This window comes from Marmota monax, unplaced genomic scaffold, assembly GCF_021218885.2.
Source record: "Marmota monax isolate L192 unplaced genomic scaffold, Marmota_monax_Labrador192_F-V1.1 WCK01_AAM20220418_F8-fsc00155, whole genome shotgun sequence".
In the NCBI taxonomy this organism is placed as follows: Eukaryota; Metazoa; Chordata; class Mammalia; order Rodentia; family Sciuridae; genus Marmota; species Marmota monax.
The window spans coordinates 3,247,241-3,263,966 of NW_026694554.1; the positions used below are offsets into that span (position 1 = coordinate 3,247,241).

Below are 16,726 nucleotides of genomic sequence, written 5' to 3' on the forward strand. Positions count from 1 at the left end.
GGTAAAAAAAATAAAAATCTACCAAGATTTTTAGCTTAGTTCTCTTTGCCACTGTTAAAATGTTAAATACCAAAATAAAATGCACACATCATTTCTCCTATCAACATTATGAAAGGAAGACAGTGAAGAAGCAAACATCATACACTGTTAGTTACTGTGGGTACCTACAATTTAGATCCAGGTGTAAGTCTAATTCCTTTATATTTGATAATAGTCATTTAACTGAAGTCTCTTAGTGCAAAAAGTAAAAAAATGGGAAAGCAAATTACTGTTCATTGTAGGCCAAATACATGTCAAGCACAGTGCTAAGTTTTAAGACTCTGTAAACAACCTAATCATCCTCAATATCATCTCACTGAAGGTGTTTTTAACCACCAATATTCATCTGTGTTGTTACAGGTGAGGTTATAGTTGATGTATCTGAGATGCAAACACAAAAATCTCATAAAAAAGTGAACAGCTTATAATCTGGATGAAGCCAGCATGTCAGTACATAGGAACGTGATGAGTGACTGATTCCTATCAGTTCCCATCTACTAAGTCCATCCACATCTACTTAGTCCATCCACAGGTGCTCTGGGGTTGAAATATTTTGTGCAAACACCACCTCCCTTCTCCAAAGACCCAAGGTGTGGTATTAGGCTGCTGCCCAGAAATAAGTGCACCACCATTTCGACCAACTTTGGCTCCTTTTTATTCAGGAAGCATACACTAATTATTTTTATACATTTTTTTTTTTACATTCCAGAAATAAGCGAAAATAGCAGTTTTAAATATGTTACAAAGTTGGCTTTGGGGGCTTAATAAGCGTTTTGAGAGAGGGACCAGCCAAGTGACCTTTCCATCAAAGCACCACTGTATCTTCAGTCATTTACCAAGCTCTACCACAGATGTGGCTGCTTTGGATGTGTGGTACATCCAAACCGTGTGAAAGCTACAATGGAGAGTTGCTGTGAGTCTCTCTGCAAGGCACCAAGAACAAACAGTTCAAGCTTCCTTTCTTCAGTCTGGATCAAGGTTTTTGAACCTTTTTCAACTGCTCTCTCAAGTAGTGCTCTCTCAGCATGAAGACTAGAATTTGTTAAAACTCATATATCACAAGATACAGTAAATCACTTCCAATATTTTGGAAATCACATGATAGAAGTTATAAATAAATGAACACTAAAATTACTTTAAGAAAGTTTTACATCATTTAGTTGATAAGGACATTTACACATACAGCACAATTTATTATTAAACATTCTATAACTGGCTTCACACAAAGATGAAAATAGATAATACAAAATGATCTGACATTTCCAGTGTGTCTGGAATTAAAACTGTACTTTTACTGGAGTCAATATCGACTTTACATATTGTTGCAGATTGCTATGCTATGCCCATTAAAATGTGAATTTCTTTCTCAGGGTGAAATTCCATTTGGATGTGTGTTCTTGCTTGTATAAACTACTAAAATCCAAGGGACACAGCAATATCAAAGACACAAACAGTAACTGCACAATATCATCAGCTGGATTAAGCTACTACAAGTGGACAGAATTCTTCAGATTGCAATATCTAGTAAAGCACTATATGAACGAGATGAAACGTGTTAAAAATGAATACTCTGCAACAAGAACAAGTAGCATTTCTTTAATTCATAAAGCAGCCTCATTTGGCATTTAGAAAATGAGTAAGATCTTAATTTGCCTGAGGCATAACAAGCTCATAATGCCCCACTTGGCCTTCCTGTTTGAGCTGGTCTAGTAGGTCTTCCTTCCGTCTTTTTCTACCTACCACCAGGTACCTATCATGGCCCACCCCATGAGACTTACTCTTCAGGCCATACTTCTGAGCAATCTGATGTATTTGCTTCCGCTCATCATTAGTCAGCTCCGTCGAGAAGGTCAAGTCTGTGTGGCTCTCTGATCGAGCGTAGTTTCTGATGATCTGTTCTATATCTCTCTTGGCAATTTTATTGACCCTCTCTACATCAAGACCAAGCCCTTCCCGCTTATGCTGCTCTTTGACTGAAATAGGCTCCCTGATGCCCTCACCAGATTTACCTAAACCACCACCCGTCCAGCCCATCTTTCTCAGCAGCTGATTCCCTATGTTATCTTCTCGGATTTGTTGTTTGTAAGCCTCTTCTGCTGAGCGGCCCTGAATTTCATTTCTTGAAATCACGTCTTCCACAGTTCCTTTCTTCAAGTTGTTAATGACAGTCGGCTGGGTCTTTTTGAGGATTTTCACAGCTTCCCCAGCAGCTTCATATTTGACAGTTTTCTTCACCCCAACGGCTTCTGCAATGACTTCACTCTCCAGGATCACCTTGCATTTCCAGCGGAGGCCTGTCATCCTTTCATAGACGTATTCGACCGTCATTCGGTTAAACTGCGCCGTGTCGTTCAACGTGCACACTGGATTTGAAGAATTCTCATAAACCACAAGATCCTTTATATCTTTCTTCTTTCCAGATCCTCTGGGTGAAGAGCCTGAATGGCACTGGGAACTTTTGACAGATGGGTAAGTGGGCTGTGTTTTTTGAAGAATTTTTAGAGCCTCATCAGCAGCTGCATGTTTACTTGTTTTCTTGGTTCCATAACCTTCAGCTAAGCAGTGGTCTTGCAAAAACACTCGACAACGCCATGTGCGATTTGGCATCATCTCATATTTGTACTCAACTGACATCTTGTTGAATGAGGCAGAATTGTTAAGGATGCCAATGGCATCGTTTGCATTTTCCGTAATGACAAAATTGGTCCAGTGTTTGGCAGAATTAAAAATGGGCTGCCCAGAAGCATCTTTACCTAGCACCACCAGGTCTTCTGGTGGTTTCAGAGCTGGAGGAAATTCATACGAAAGCATGCCAATCTGACATACCACAAGGTCCTCTCCAATTGTGTGCTTGAATTTCCTCCTGACAACTCTAACCTCAATACGCTTCTGCAGGAGTTTTACAGCTAGCTCAGTAGCTCGATCCCTGGACCCATTCTTGCTGCCAGCATAACCTGTGGTTAGGTAGATATTTTGGCACCTAACTTCACATGCGTAACCATCTGTTAGAAGTTTTTTATTTTTGGGGATATCAGCAGGAGGGATTTCTTTTAGAGGAGCATATATATACTCAGGATTTGTCTTACATGCTTGAATACAACGAGTTAACATGTATGTATAATTAATTTTATCAGATCCAGAAGTCATCTCTGGATTAGAAAGGTTCTTCCAGATAGTTGCTGTTAATTTTTCAATAAAATACTGCTTCTCAGCTACCACTGACTCAGGATATGTCTGGGAAGGTGAAGGTGAAGGCTCGGGAGCTGACTGAGAGTTTGCCTGCTGTGGTGTGCTGCTTGGGGCAGGGTTCCCACTGTCAAAATACATGTTGGTTGTTACAGGCTGGTCTTTTGTGAAAATAAATCCTGATGAATCACAATACTGAGAATTCCCATCTTGTACACTGAAAGAGTCTTGAGTATAATCTTGGTAGCTGTTTCTTGGCATGCTGGCAAAACGTGTTTGCTCATTTGCCTCTTTTGTTTGAGGGCCATAATGATCTTCCTGTCTTTCATCTTTTGAACTACTAGCTACAAAATGAACAGGCTCAAAACGAGGTCTCGCATGGAATTTGGAAGCGGCTTGCTTTTTAGGAGGATTTTGACCTATAGAATGAGTGAAATTTACAATTCATTAAAATGGGAATATTTCAAAAGAACAAAGCAGGAAAATAGTACCAACCATTAATATGGTTGCAAGCTGCATTGTTGGTACAAGATATGTCCCATCATAAAAACTTCAAGTCATTTGGGTGAAGGGACTTCTATCAATGTAAGATTCCACTATAAGGAGGGATGCTCCCTGTCCTTCCATGTGTAAGGGAGGACTCTTGATAGGAAATATACCATTGAATCAAGTATGCAAGTCACCTCCATGCATGACTGGTAGATGATTTTGCATCAAATGAGCTAAAAGTGAGATGTACTCCTCACCTCTACTAAAAAGTGAAGGGTTCTAGAAGGATGTTCTAGTACAACCTCTTACCACCCTGTGCCGAAAAGCTCACTGAGAGACTGCAAATGGAACAGACAGCTCTAATGCAACAGAGATGATGACTAAAGGCATTTATAAAACCTTTCTCTTTTGTATCAGAGGTGAGTGAGTCTGTGATAGTGCCTTTTAAAATTGTGACCAAAAATCAGAGGAAAAAAATTATCAAAAAATTCCAAAGGTTTTCAACGTCAAAACTTTAGTTTTGCTGGGTGCAGTGGTGCATGCCTGTAATCCCAGCGGCTCAGGAGGTTGAAGCAGGAGGATTGCAAGTTCAAAGCAAGCCTCAGCAACTTAGTGAGGCCCTAAGCAACTTCGCAAGATCCTGTCTCAAAATTAAAAAATAAAAAGGCCTGAGGATGTGGCTCAGTGGTAAAGTCCCTCTGGGTTCAATACCCAGTACAAAACAAAACAAAACAAAACAAAACTTTAGTTCTGACCTGTCTGCTCAACCATGTTTGCTGTATTTTATTTCTAGAACAAACAACAGCTAGAAACTAATGATTTATTGGGACCACCAAACTAAAAGCTATGGAAGAACTCTACTGAGGCCACATCAGACACTAGTGCTTCCTCCTATAACAATGCTCAGTAGTGAGAGGGTCTCTCCTGGACCCATCCAAGAGGATTCAGTTACTGAGATGCTTAAATGATCACAGTATAAGGTTGTTCTATTTAGAGGGAGGTTCCATGGCATAGACTTCAAGGATAGCATTATAGCATAACTTTAGTATGCTTAATCTTCAGTTCTCTTTAGCATCCTTAAAAATTATACATAACTAAGTTGAAAATATTTTACCTATATGTCACAAACAATGTCATTTAAAACCTTATACCACACTCATATCATTTTTAAAAAAGCCACATTCTTTCTTCAAATCCCACCTTTCAGAAACAGTATACTCACCATCATATGTTGAGAGGTGGCGTTTCTGACCTTTGGAAGGTTTGGACAGCATCAGATCATAGGAAGGCATCTCTCCAATATCAATACCTTCGGCCATTTGGAGAATTTTTTCCATCAAGCGTGGGCTGTACCTATTTAAGTTAATATACCCTAGAGTTAAAACAGGTAAGGATGTAGTTTCTAAAACTTTTAAAAAATATTTTTACTAGTGAATTATAATTATACATAATAGTGGGATTCATTCTGATATATACACAGAATATAATTTGTTCCATTTCAGTCTCCAGTACTTCCACTTCCCTCCCCTATTTCCTCCTCCTGTGCCCTTTCCTCTACTCTACTGGTCTTCTATTTATTTGTCATTTTAAAAATTGGTGCTTTATACATATACATAAAGGTGGAATTCACTGTGGTATATGGATGTAGTTTTTTTTAAAGCTTGTAAATGAGCCAGTCTTATCATTGCTCCCACAAAATTTTACTAATGGGGTATGTTGGCTATAAAAACCAAAGAATCTTGTGTACAACCAGATATATGAAAAATTGTGCTCTATATGTGTAATATGAATTGTAATGCATTCTGCTGTCATATATAACAAATTACAATATTTTTTTTAAATCCTGAAATAATGTAATTTCAGTGAAAATCAGAGAATGCTTTAAATGAAATAAAAAAATTTTACTGTTAGAAAAAAAAACAAAGAATCAGCTCTAAAATATTTACCTATCAAATGAAATGTTACTCATTAGGAATTAAAATTTTTCAGCATAAGACATATAAATATTATACGGAGAAAGCTTACTCAAGATTTTTATCTGTAATTTGAATTGGAAATATCAGTATAAACTCATGATTTACTTTCCATTTCTTAAATGTATTATATGTAAGTTAATTATATTTATATATTTATAGAAGATTAAGAGTGTTAAGAGATTGTGGTCATTGTTATTTCTCACTGAAAGAATCAGGGTTCTTAGAGAAATGGCTATTTCTAAGTCTGGGGCAGGAAATATCTAAGATGAGCCTGGGAGATCTTCTTGTGCTTCGAAACAAGGAAGCTATAAGAGACCACAGAGAATTGTGTGAAATGGATACAGAAGCCAATATGAATAGATTCCTGCTGGCAATGTGAGCCAACTTGAGTATCATAAAAACAATAACTGGGGCTGGGGATGTGGCTCAAGCGGTAGCGCGCTCGCCTGGCATGCCTAGGGCACTGGGTTCGATCCTCAGCACCACATAAAAGTAAAATAAAGATGTTGTGCCCACCAAAAACAAAAATAAATAAATAAATAAATAAATATTAGAAAATTCTCTCTCTTAAAAAAAAAAAAAAAAGAATAACTGACCGGGCGCAGTGGGGCACACCTGTAATCCCAGCGATTCGGGAGGCTGAGGCAGGAGGATCGCAAGTTCAAGGCCAGCCTCAGCAACTTAGCAAGACCCTCAGCAACTTAGTGAGACCCTGTCTCAAAATAAAAAATTAAAAGGGCTGGGGATGAAGCTCAGTGGTAAAGTACCCTTGGGTTCAATCCCCAATTCAAGGGGAAAAAAATAACAATAATTGGAATGAATTAAAATACATCAGATACACTGGAAATCTACTAAGTTCATAATACTTACAAACCCATTATTGGTCACCTTTTGAGGATGGAAGGAATCAAGTCATTATTCTGCAAACAAGTAAATATTAAAGGAAGAAAGCAAGCATTTATCCTGCATTTTCCTATACAAACCATATCTCAAAACAACCAAAGAGTTGAGGAAAATCTCTTTTATAGAAGTATTCCAGCTAATAAACAAAGGGAATGACAAACTATTACCGTTTTGCAAGTCATAATAAAATAATAAATGATCATCAATGGCTAATAAATATATTGATGAAAAGTTGATGAGGAAGAACTCAGAAAAAGACCCACACCAAACATTCTAAAACTAATGACTGACAAAGGTACCAAAGCAATTTAATGGAGGAAGGATAGCCTTAGCCACTTATGATGCTGGAACGAGTGGGTATCTGTAGGCAAAAACAAAATAAACAAACCCTCACATCTTATGCAAAGTTAACTTAAAATGCATCATGGACTTATATGTGAACTATAAAACTTTTATAAAAACATAAGAGAAAATCTTCATATCTATGGCTAGGCAAGCAGTTCTTAGAGCTGACTCTAAAAACATTATTTATAAAAAGGAAATAGTGGTAAAATGGATCTTAACAGAACTAAAACCTTTGCTCTCTTTCTGACAGACTCTGCAAAAAGACAAACTACAAACTGGGAGAAAATATTTGTAAACCACACACTTGACAACAATCTGGTTTCCTCAAAACTTGACAAACAAAATATTGAAATGAACAAAAGACATTAACAGAACATTTCAACCAAAGAGTATAGACAGACTAAAAACAAACATATGAACAATGTTGAACATGATTAGCCACTGGAGAAATGCAATTGAGAACTATAATATCAATGAGAATGATCAAAATGAAAGTGACAACATCAAATGCTGGCAAAGATGCAGAGAAATCAGATCCCTCAGATAACTGCTGGTAGAAATGTAAAATGGATAGTCACTCTGGAAAATAATTTGGAAGTTTCATATAAAATTAAACATCAATTACCACACCACCCAGGAATTGCACTGTTGGACATTTATTTCATAGAAATGAAAACATACATTCACACAGAAACCTGTATATGAATGTTCACAATAGCTTTATTAGCAACCAGTCTAACTGCAAGATGCAGATGTCCTTCAACAGGTAAATGGTTAAACTTTGATAAAGACACGCAGTGGAACACTACTCAGCAACAAAAAAATATATAAAATATGCAACAGGGTATATATAGAGAGGGAGATGGATGTGGTTATAACAGGACAACTCTGGAGATCCTTGTGGTATTGGGAATATTCAGTATCTTGACTGTAGAGGTGGATACAAAAGCCTACACATGGGTTAGGGGTGTAGCTCAGTGGTAGAGCACTTGCCTAGTATGCACAAGACCCTGGGTTCCATCCCCAGCATCACACAAATACACACACACACACACACACAAAATCAACAACAAAGAACACACCTAAAACTTACACATGATAAATTGAATAGAACTAAATACATGCATATACTAATAAATCTCAGGGAGTGTGAGTAGGATCAGTTGATTATGACAATGTCATTATCCTAGTTGTGATATTACACAACAATTTTGCAAAAGGTTACCACTGGGGGAAACTGGGTAAAGAGTACTTGGAATTACACAGCCAGTGTGATTCTACATCATGCACAACCAAAAGAATGAAGTCATACTCCATGTATGTATGATGTGTCAAAATGCATTCTACTGTCATGTATAACTAATTAGAACAAATTTTTAAATTTCTAAAAAAAAGTACTGGGTATCTCTATATTATTTCTTATAATTGCATACAAATCTACAATTATGTCAATAAAAATTTCAATTAAAAATTTGATGTTGGAAAGTTGGAAAAAAGTCATTTTAATATCACTAATAGGGGGCTGGGGTTGTGGCTCAGTGGTAGAGCATTTGCCTAGTATGTGTGAGGCACTGGATTTGATTCTCAGCATTGCATACAAATAAATAAATAAAATAAAGGTCCATCAACAACTGAAAAAAAAAATATATATATATATATATATATATCACTAATGGGACAAAAATGTGCTCCCTGATATGAAACTCTGTGTGTGTGTGTGTGTGTGGTACTAGGGATTGAATACAGGGGCTCTCTATGAGTTTAGCTGTACCCCCAGCCCTTTTTAAAATTGTATTTGGAGACAGGATCTCATTAAGTTGTCCATGTTGGCCTCCAACTTACCATCCTCCTGCCTCAGCCACCCAAGTATCTGGAATTATAGGCATGTGTCATTACACCTGCCTCCTAGCACTATTTATAAAGTATTCTTGCCTTCCAAATAATTGAAACTAAACTTAATCAGATCCCTAACTCCCAGAAAAATGTTTACCACCACCACAAGAATATAACCAGCAAAATCCAGAATGAGGGAACACTTCATAACAACCTAAATTCTTCAAGTAAATAGTATGAAAATAAACTGAGGGAGGAATGATTATAGGTTAAGAAAATACATGAATCAAATACACCAGTAGTCCTTAGTTGGATCATGAATCAAACTGTAAAAGATATTTGAGATAAATGAACTGAACACAAACTAGGCATTAGATGATTTTAAAGAAATTACTGTTAATTCTGGTGAGTATTAATAATGGTACTTTGATTCTATATTTAAAAAGCTTATCTAATACAGATACATACTGAAATATTTACAGGTGAAATGATATCAGGACTTTTGAGATATACTTCAGATTATTGCCCACAAAAAAGTAGGGGGAAAATAGATGAAATAAGAAGGATAGAATGAATGACAAAGCAGTTCATCATGGCTCACTGATGGGTATGTGGGGATTCATTAAAGCCTTCTCTACTTTTGTGTGTGTCTCAAATTTACCATAATAAAAAAGTTTTAAATATACAATTCTAAAGACAGTTCCTTGTGAAGTAGCTTGGTTTTCTGACAATACCATTTTATAGCAGAGAAACACAACCATGGGCTCAAGTGAAATTTTTGTTATCATGGGTACCAAAAAAGAGATTCCTGGCAGCATTTGAGAAGAAAGTTCTGAAAATTAATAACTGTCATAGCTTTAGATGGGCAAGTAACATTTGTTGAGGTAGAGGTTTTTTTGTTTGTCTGTTGGTGCTGGGAATCTAACTCAGGGCCTTGAGAATTCTAGGCAAGATCTCTACCACTGAGCCACATCCCCAATCAAAGAGTGGTGTTTTTGAAAGAGTGTAACACTTTCCATTTTCAGCACAATAGTTCCAAACCCATCAGTTGTCTTTCCCGACAAAGTACAAGTTAAGATATGGTGGCCTTTGTGGACAGATTACTAGAAATTAGTTGAGTTATAACTGTACTTCCTACTGATAACTGCTGCTGGTAACATCAGTATTTAAATATCAACAGCAATTTTATTTTTATTTCTTATTATCTGAACATCATAAAGTATAGTCTAAAACACCATACATTCTTCATGTATCATTCCCATTCAGATGTGGGAGTCCAATTGCCAAGGTATGCAATGAAAATAAGACTTTGAAAATGTGATGAAGACAGCAACTCTTAAAACCAATAATCTCATACTGCTACCAAAACTGGTAGTACATCCAAGCCACTCACCTTGAATTCCAGTTAAAATTCTCCAGACCTTCAATTAGAACTTGAATATCCAAGTATGGTGTGTAACTGAAAATGGTATCCTTGTCATACAGTGCACATGAGCAATGCATTTGGGAATCGCTCTATTCACACTTTTCTCTCAAGCTTCTTCCAGCACTGGTAATTATTCTACCTACTTATTATTCCCTATTCATTAAAATTACCACAAAATTCAACATTTCTCGTAGGCTATAAAAAAATAAGACTTCACGTAGGTTGCCAACACAGTCAGATTCTCTGTCTTTTACTAGGAAATGATGATACCAAAGAAGCCTGGATAGCTTGAATAAGAATGAAAAGATCATACAGTATCTAACATGTGACTATTCAAAGAATAACAAAAATATTAAGTTAGATTCTTTAAGACGACCACTAGGATTTCATAGTATATTAGAAATTACATATTTATTCCAAAAATTTTAGAAAATCCTCCAAGAAAAGTACCTATGATCCCAACCACTAATACCTTTGATAACATTTTGGGGTTTATTTTTGTTTCTTTTCTGTATTTTCCATACCCTTTCCAATCACTAACTGATCATCATCTATGTTGATTTTTTGCAATCTGGTAGGGGGTTTTTGTTCTTAATCTACTATATCATAAGCTACTTCTTCATATCACTACCATGTGAATTTATTTTGTTTTTGCAGTGTTGGAGATTCAACTCAAGAACTTGGGCATGCTATGCAAGTGCTCTACCACTGAGTTACAGCCCCACCCCACTACCACATGAGTTTTAAAGACTATAGGGTATTCTATATTATGAAATATGATGTAAATTGGGGCTGGAGTTGTAGCTCAGTGATAAAGTGCTTGCCTAGCATGTGCAAGGCACTGGGTTCGCTTCTCAGCACTGCATATAAATAAATAAAAGAAAGGTCCATCAACAACTTAAAAAAAAGAAAAAAATATGATGTAAATAATCATTAAGAAAAGTTTAATGAAAGGCTGGCGTTGTGGCTCACTGATAGAGTGCTTGCCTGGCAGGTGTAAGGCCAGGGGTTCGATTCTCAGCACTGCATATAAATAAATAAATAAATAAAATAAAGGTCTATTGACAACTAAAAAAGAAAAACAATTTTAAAACAAGAAAAGTTTAATGTAGTAATTCTAAGACTCATGCATATTGTGTATTTACATCTGTTAGATTATCCATTTGGTTGTAAGAACTTAAAAGAAAATCAAAGAACCTCAATAGGTCTTATGGTTCTCACAGGAAGCTTATAATATACCAAGGTTTTGGAAGTTAGGACGCTATTTAATTGTCTAGCATACAAAAAGATGATTTCTAGTGGACAGAAACACCTGTCTTCATGAATCTTACATTCTTATCCAAGATATATATATATATAAAATATATAAAACATATATGTATATATACACATATATGTACACATGGCTACAAGAACTAAACCATTATAATTTATACAATGGCACCTATAATTTAATATTCAGTAACAGATGCTTATAAAATATTTAAGTACATTAAACTGCTCTACTTAGTCTAAACTAAAAAGATGAGACCTGAAAATTAAGCAAAGATTAGGGTTTCAAAGTATAAAGCTATTTATTCTAAACTACTTATAAGACTCCTAATGTTATATGTTAATAACATACAATCAGATGACTGATAAATCTTTCAAGTGCTTCCATTCCCGCTTCATTAGCTGGCGATTTACGTATTCTACCTGCTATGTGCAAAGTTAGTTTTATAACATAAGTCCAGCTGATATCTACCTTCCAAAAACCAGTCTCATTCTATGAATATCAATGATGAAAAAAAAGAAACAAATAATCAAGGGAGCAAATCTGGTTTCATTCTAAGACATATTTATTAATTAATGTTTCATCAAAGATGAACAGGCCAGGATTCTGCTTCTAGTCCTATTGATCAAGAAAGGTTGGAAAACTGAATGTTCCAGGTAACCAAGCATTCTGCTCTATTAAATATACATATATAAAGCTGAGAGTGTGGCTCAGTGGTAGAACACTTGCCTAGCATACATGAGGCCCTGGGCTGGATCCCCAGCGCTGTGAAATAAACAAACAAACAAATAAATATTATCTACAATTTATAAATAAAAATTACACAGATTTGTAGGCATTTATATGAACAATTATTCAAGGGTTGTATATGTAATTAATTAGAAGACTGTACCAATTTTTCATTAGCCACAAGACATTATCTTAGATATTGCTTGCATAAAAAAATCTTGATGTAATATGTATAAAATTATCTTTTTACTTAGTACTTAATTCAGTTCAGTCAGCAGAAGGACTGCCATAACATTATCAATTAGTTTAACTGAAAAGTAATGTTTGCATTACCTGATAATTAAAATATAGAAGAAAGGGAAGGGCACCTACAATCTAAACTACTGATACCTTTGACACAGATTTTGAGTTTGATTTTTTAAATTCCTTTTGTGTTGTTTGTTTTCATGAAGCAGACAAACAAGAAAAGAGAAAAAATTTCAGCTATTTGAGCTTCCTGGTTGCCTAGACAACAAGGGAAAAATGATTAAAAGCAGACTGGAAAACACTGCTTTATTTTATCCTATAAAGCAGCAGTTCTCAGTGTTGCTGGGTCCCTGGATCAGCAACATAGCATCACCTCTGGGGACTTGTTAGAAATGCAAATTCTTGGGTCCCCTCCTCAACCCTACTGAATCCCTGGGGTAAGCCCCAGCAACCTGTGGTTTAACCACCCTAACAGGTGATTTTGACATACTTAAATGTGAAAAGCACAATTACAGAGTCAAGAAGATATTCAAATTTATTCCATGGAAACTGCCACTATCACCAAAAGGAATGAAATATGGGCTGCCTCCCTGCACATCTGTGCTTCTCCTCTCTTGGTCTTATGATGAAGGATTTTTCAAAGATATCCTTAAACTATAACAATTTCAATCCCAATTCAAATGAACATAAACAGTTCTGCCAAAGGAGAAAAAGGGCAAAGGGTTCCTATTTTGCTACTCTTCATCATCTCTTCTAGATGTTAAATCACGAGCCTTGAATAACAAATTAACAACTGAAGCTTAGAAAGGATTATGTCACCATGTATTCTGCAGTCAGTTCATTTGAGAGAAAAGAGTATTCTGTCGCAGAAAATAGGAGCTTCACCTACATCAACAAGTACTAGAATATAGATTTTACCCACCTGAAGACAAGATCTAATATAAAGCCTGGCTATTGCACTGGGTCCTTGGCTTCCAAATTCTCTATTGGCCCTTCCCTTTCATCTATATCTAAAGTTATCAGATACAATGCAAATATTGCTTTTCAGTTAAGCTATTTGATAATGCTATGTAATTATTCCACTGACTGAACTGTCGTAACTACAACCTAACATGAGTTTATATATACTATATGCAGATGCACACACAAAACATCCTTGGATGTTTGAGCTTTTGATGCCAACAACCACTGGCTTGGCTTGTTAATGCTCAGGTTATGTATAAGGCTGCTGTTCTTGGAATAAAATCCTGAGATAAATGATATGGCTTATGTCAGTTACTTGGTTTCATCTCTGGTCCATCCTTCCCAAATATGACAGCTGTTTCCCAGTGGAAAGAGTATCATACTGGACATCAGAATATCATTACCAACTGTGGGACCTTAGAAAAGTCACTTTACTTCTTGGCCTCCATCAATTGAGCTGTAAAAATGAGACAACACCTAACTCCCAAAGTTGTTGTTAAATGAAATAAATATTTAAAATGTGTTGTACATTACAAAGTTGTATACATCCATTCACTCCTCACACAATTATTGAACACCTATTATGTAGCAGGCATTTTTCTAGGAATATTCTCATTTGTATAAGATGAAATTGTGAATAAGAAAGCAAAATCTCTTTCCCCTCAAAAGCTTACCTTCCAGTGGGAAAGTAAGCTTTATAATTAACCCAAAGAATGATTATTCTCCTTCCCTACTTAAATTTTTTTTAAGGATCCAAATTACCCAAGTCTTCTGTGATATTGAGGATTATATAGTAATTATATGATTATAAGGAAACTTTTCAAATGCAAGAACAATACTGTTCAAGGGTTCAAGGTGAAGGTCAATTGGGTTTATCTTACTTGCTTAATTACCAAGGTTTCCCAGTAGTAACCAGTTCCTCCAGTGAATAATCATTATCTCTGGAGGTAGAAATTGAGATGGAAAACATAAATTTCTGTGATAAGAGCAAGGTATCATAGTTGAATGTCATGTTCAACAATCTTATTTTCAGTATGTTTTACAGTCATTCCTAGAACTGAATTGGCTCTAATCATTTTCCAGAATTTCTCATCTTTCCTAATAAAAAATTGATTTTTAGGAAAGAATGTCAAAATAAGCATATTCCCAAGTCTATCAAAGGAATGGTTAGTCAAGTATAAGGCTAATTTGGGGGTTCTGAAGAACAGAGGTCGAAATAGCCTGTTTCCAAGGAAGAAAAAAAAAACTGCGTTGTAACCATACTGCAGTCTCCATTGAATGCAAAGAGCTATCAAAGAGGCCTGTTCAGAAGCCACCAGGTACTGCGCAGGGAGAAATACATAGACACGCAAACAGCCCTTAAACCTCATCCAGAAGCCAAATGTTAATCCTTCTTATCATACCTAAAGTAAAAGAGGGCAATCAATTTTTACAGCAGATATATCCATTTCTTTGTTTGAGTCCAGACACATTATGCGCAAATCTACAAGCAAGGCTGACACTGCGTCTCAGAGACCTAATACATACCGCCTCCCCAGAAGACAGTAAAACCCAGGTGGGGGACTGCAAGTAGAGGGGGGGGTTCTAATGGAGATGGAAAAAGAGAGTGGTCAGAAGGAGACCAGGATTAGAACCGCAGGGTCTCCTACCCCTCCCCCCCAAAACCCATCGAATATTCTCTGCGGATACCGCATCCTTGGAAGGTCCTACGCAGGTCCTAGGTTCTGCTATTCATCACTTTCCACGTCCTCCAAAACCATCATCAACCACAACGACCACTTCTCAATAATATTCCTCTAGACGCAGCATTATCTTCATGCCATCCCTGTTCCTGGAGGGGTTGCTGATCTCTGCACCCCCTGTTAGGTCATTCCCTGCCACCACAGTAGCCCACCCCACCCCCAGACCAATAATTAAGCCTCTGATATCCTCCCGCACCTCTCTCCAACCTCCAAACCATCATCCGCATCCCGCCCTCGTCCCTATCCCACCATCACCGATTCTCCACCACCACCGCTGACCCTAACCCAACCTCCATCACCAATCTCACCTCGTCCTTAATCCAACCGTCATTACCCACTTCGTACTCGTTCTGGTCCCTAACGCAATCTCCCACACCTTTCTCACCTGCAGCCCAAGAAAACGTGGTTGGTCCAGGCAGCAGAAAGCGCAAGGAGCTGGTCGAGGGCAGCCCCAGGATAGCTATGCAGGTGCCGACAGATGAAGCTACGCCGCAGAGCCCACTGCCAGTCACTTTCGTGGCTATAGCGCCACTGCTCTAGCACTGGCTCAGGCGGGGGCGGCGGGAGGGGCGGCAGCGGCGGCGGCGGGAGGGGGGGCAGCGGCGGCGGCGACAGGAAGTCGCCCCCCAACAGCAGACGTCCTCCAGCCATCTTCTCCGCCTCCAAGCAGAGACCCTAGGGACGCACCCGCTCACTGTTCGCGAGCTAGCTAGCCCGCAGGAACGGGGGGTTGGTGGGAGGGGCGGGTGAGAAGGGGTGCGTTCAGGCAGGAAGACCAACTCTATGGGGACTGGAATGTGTGCGTGGGGGGTAACGTTAAAAAGAAAACGGGAGCACGAGCTCACGTCCCGACGCCGGGTGCACGCCAGCTGCACTCCAACTCGTGGAGCAGGAGAATTACCTCCGCACTCACACGCGCACTGTGGAGGCCAAGTCAGTCCGAGTGCTCCGCACCTTCTTGGACCCCCGGACCCACGCACTAAGCGAGGAGTGGAAAAATAAGACACCAGCACGTTCTGCGACCCCTCCTCTGAATTCTAGCCTACCTACCCGCGTGCCGCCCCAGGGTTGTGAGACCAGTGCGCAGGCGCCGCGGCTGTTCCCTAACTTCGAAATCTCGCCGCAGAATCTCGCGCGATGTACTTTTTTACCCTTCCTATGACGACTATGGGCCTTTGACGCACCGTGGTGACTAGAGGGCGGGGACTCCTGGAAGGGAGTTATGAAGGTTCTCTGAGGTTGGAGAATCTAGTTCCGTTAAGTCCCTGGAAAGTGCCCTCAGGTAATTGTTGGTAATAATAGCTCATCTGACGCTTTCCCCCTGGATTTCTAGCGTTAATTTAGGCTTGGAATGGATTTTACACTTTTTTTAACGTTAGCTCTCCAAAGGGCCTTTTCTTTAGGTGATAGCTTGAAAAATCTCTGTGCGTCATACATCATTAACTTTGTGCAAAGGTAGTAAAAATGAAACACTTGCAAAGAAAATCACTCATATACCACTTCTCTGGCCAATCCTTTTATCTCTCTACTCCATTCCAATAGTTAGAGTTCTAATCATGATTAGATAATTATGTAT

The 16,726-nt window shown here is 38.0% G+C and overlaps 1 protein-coding gene across 2 annotated transcripts; it reads right to left on the minus strand.

The window, feature by feature from the left end:
• Nucleotides 1–670: 670 nt before the first annotated feature.
• Nucleotides 671–16,232, minus strand: Nkrf (NFKB repressing factor). 2 transcript variants are annotated; one of them, XM_058571679.1, is made up of 4 exons: nucleotides 15,536–15,661; nucleotides 6,306–6,402; nucleotides 4,937–5,067; nucleotides 671–3,644 (listed from the first exon to the last, which is right to left on the minus strand). In XM_058571679.1, the coding sequence occupies exons 3-4, from the start codon at nucleotides 5,049–5,051 to the stop codon at nucleotides 1,684–1,686; spliced, it is 2,076 nt and encodes a 691-aa protein (XP_058427662.1). In that variant the 5' UTR covers nucleotides 5,052–5,067; nucleotides 6,306–6,402; nucleotides 15,536–15,661; the 3' UTR covers nucleotides 671–1,683. The 2 variants fall into 2 exon arrangements, with proteins under 2 accessions (XP_058427662.1, XP_046276894.1); XM_046420938.2 differs by lacking the exon at nucleotides 6,306–6,402 and having other exon boundaries at nucleotides 15,536–16,232.
• Nucleotides 16,233–16,726: the final 494 nt, after the last annotated feature.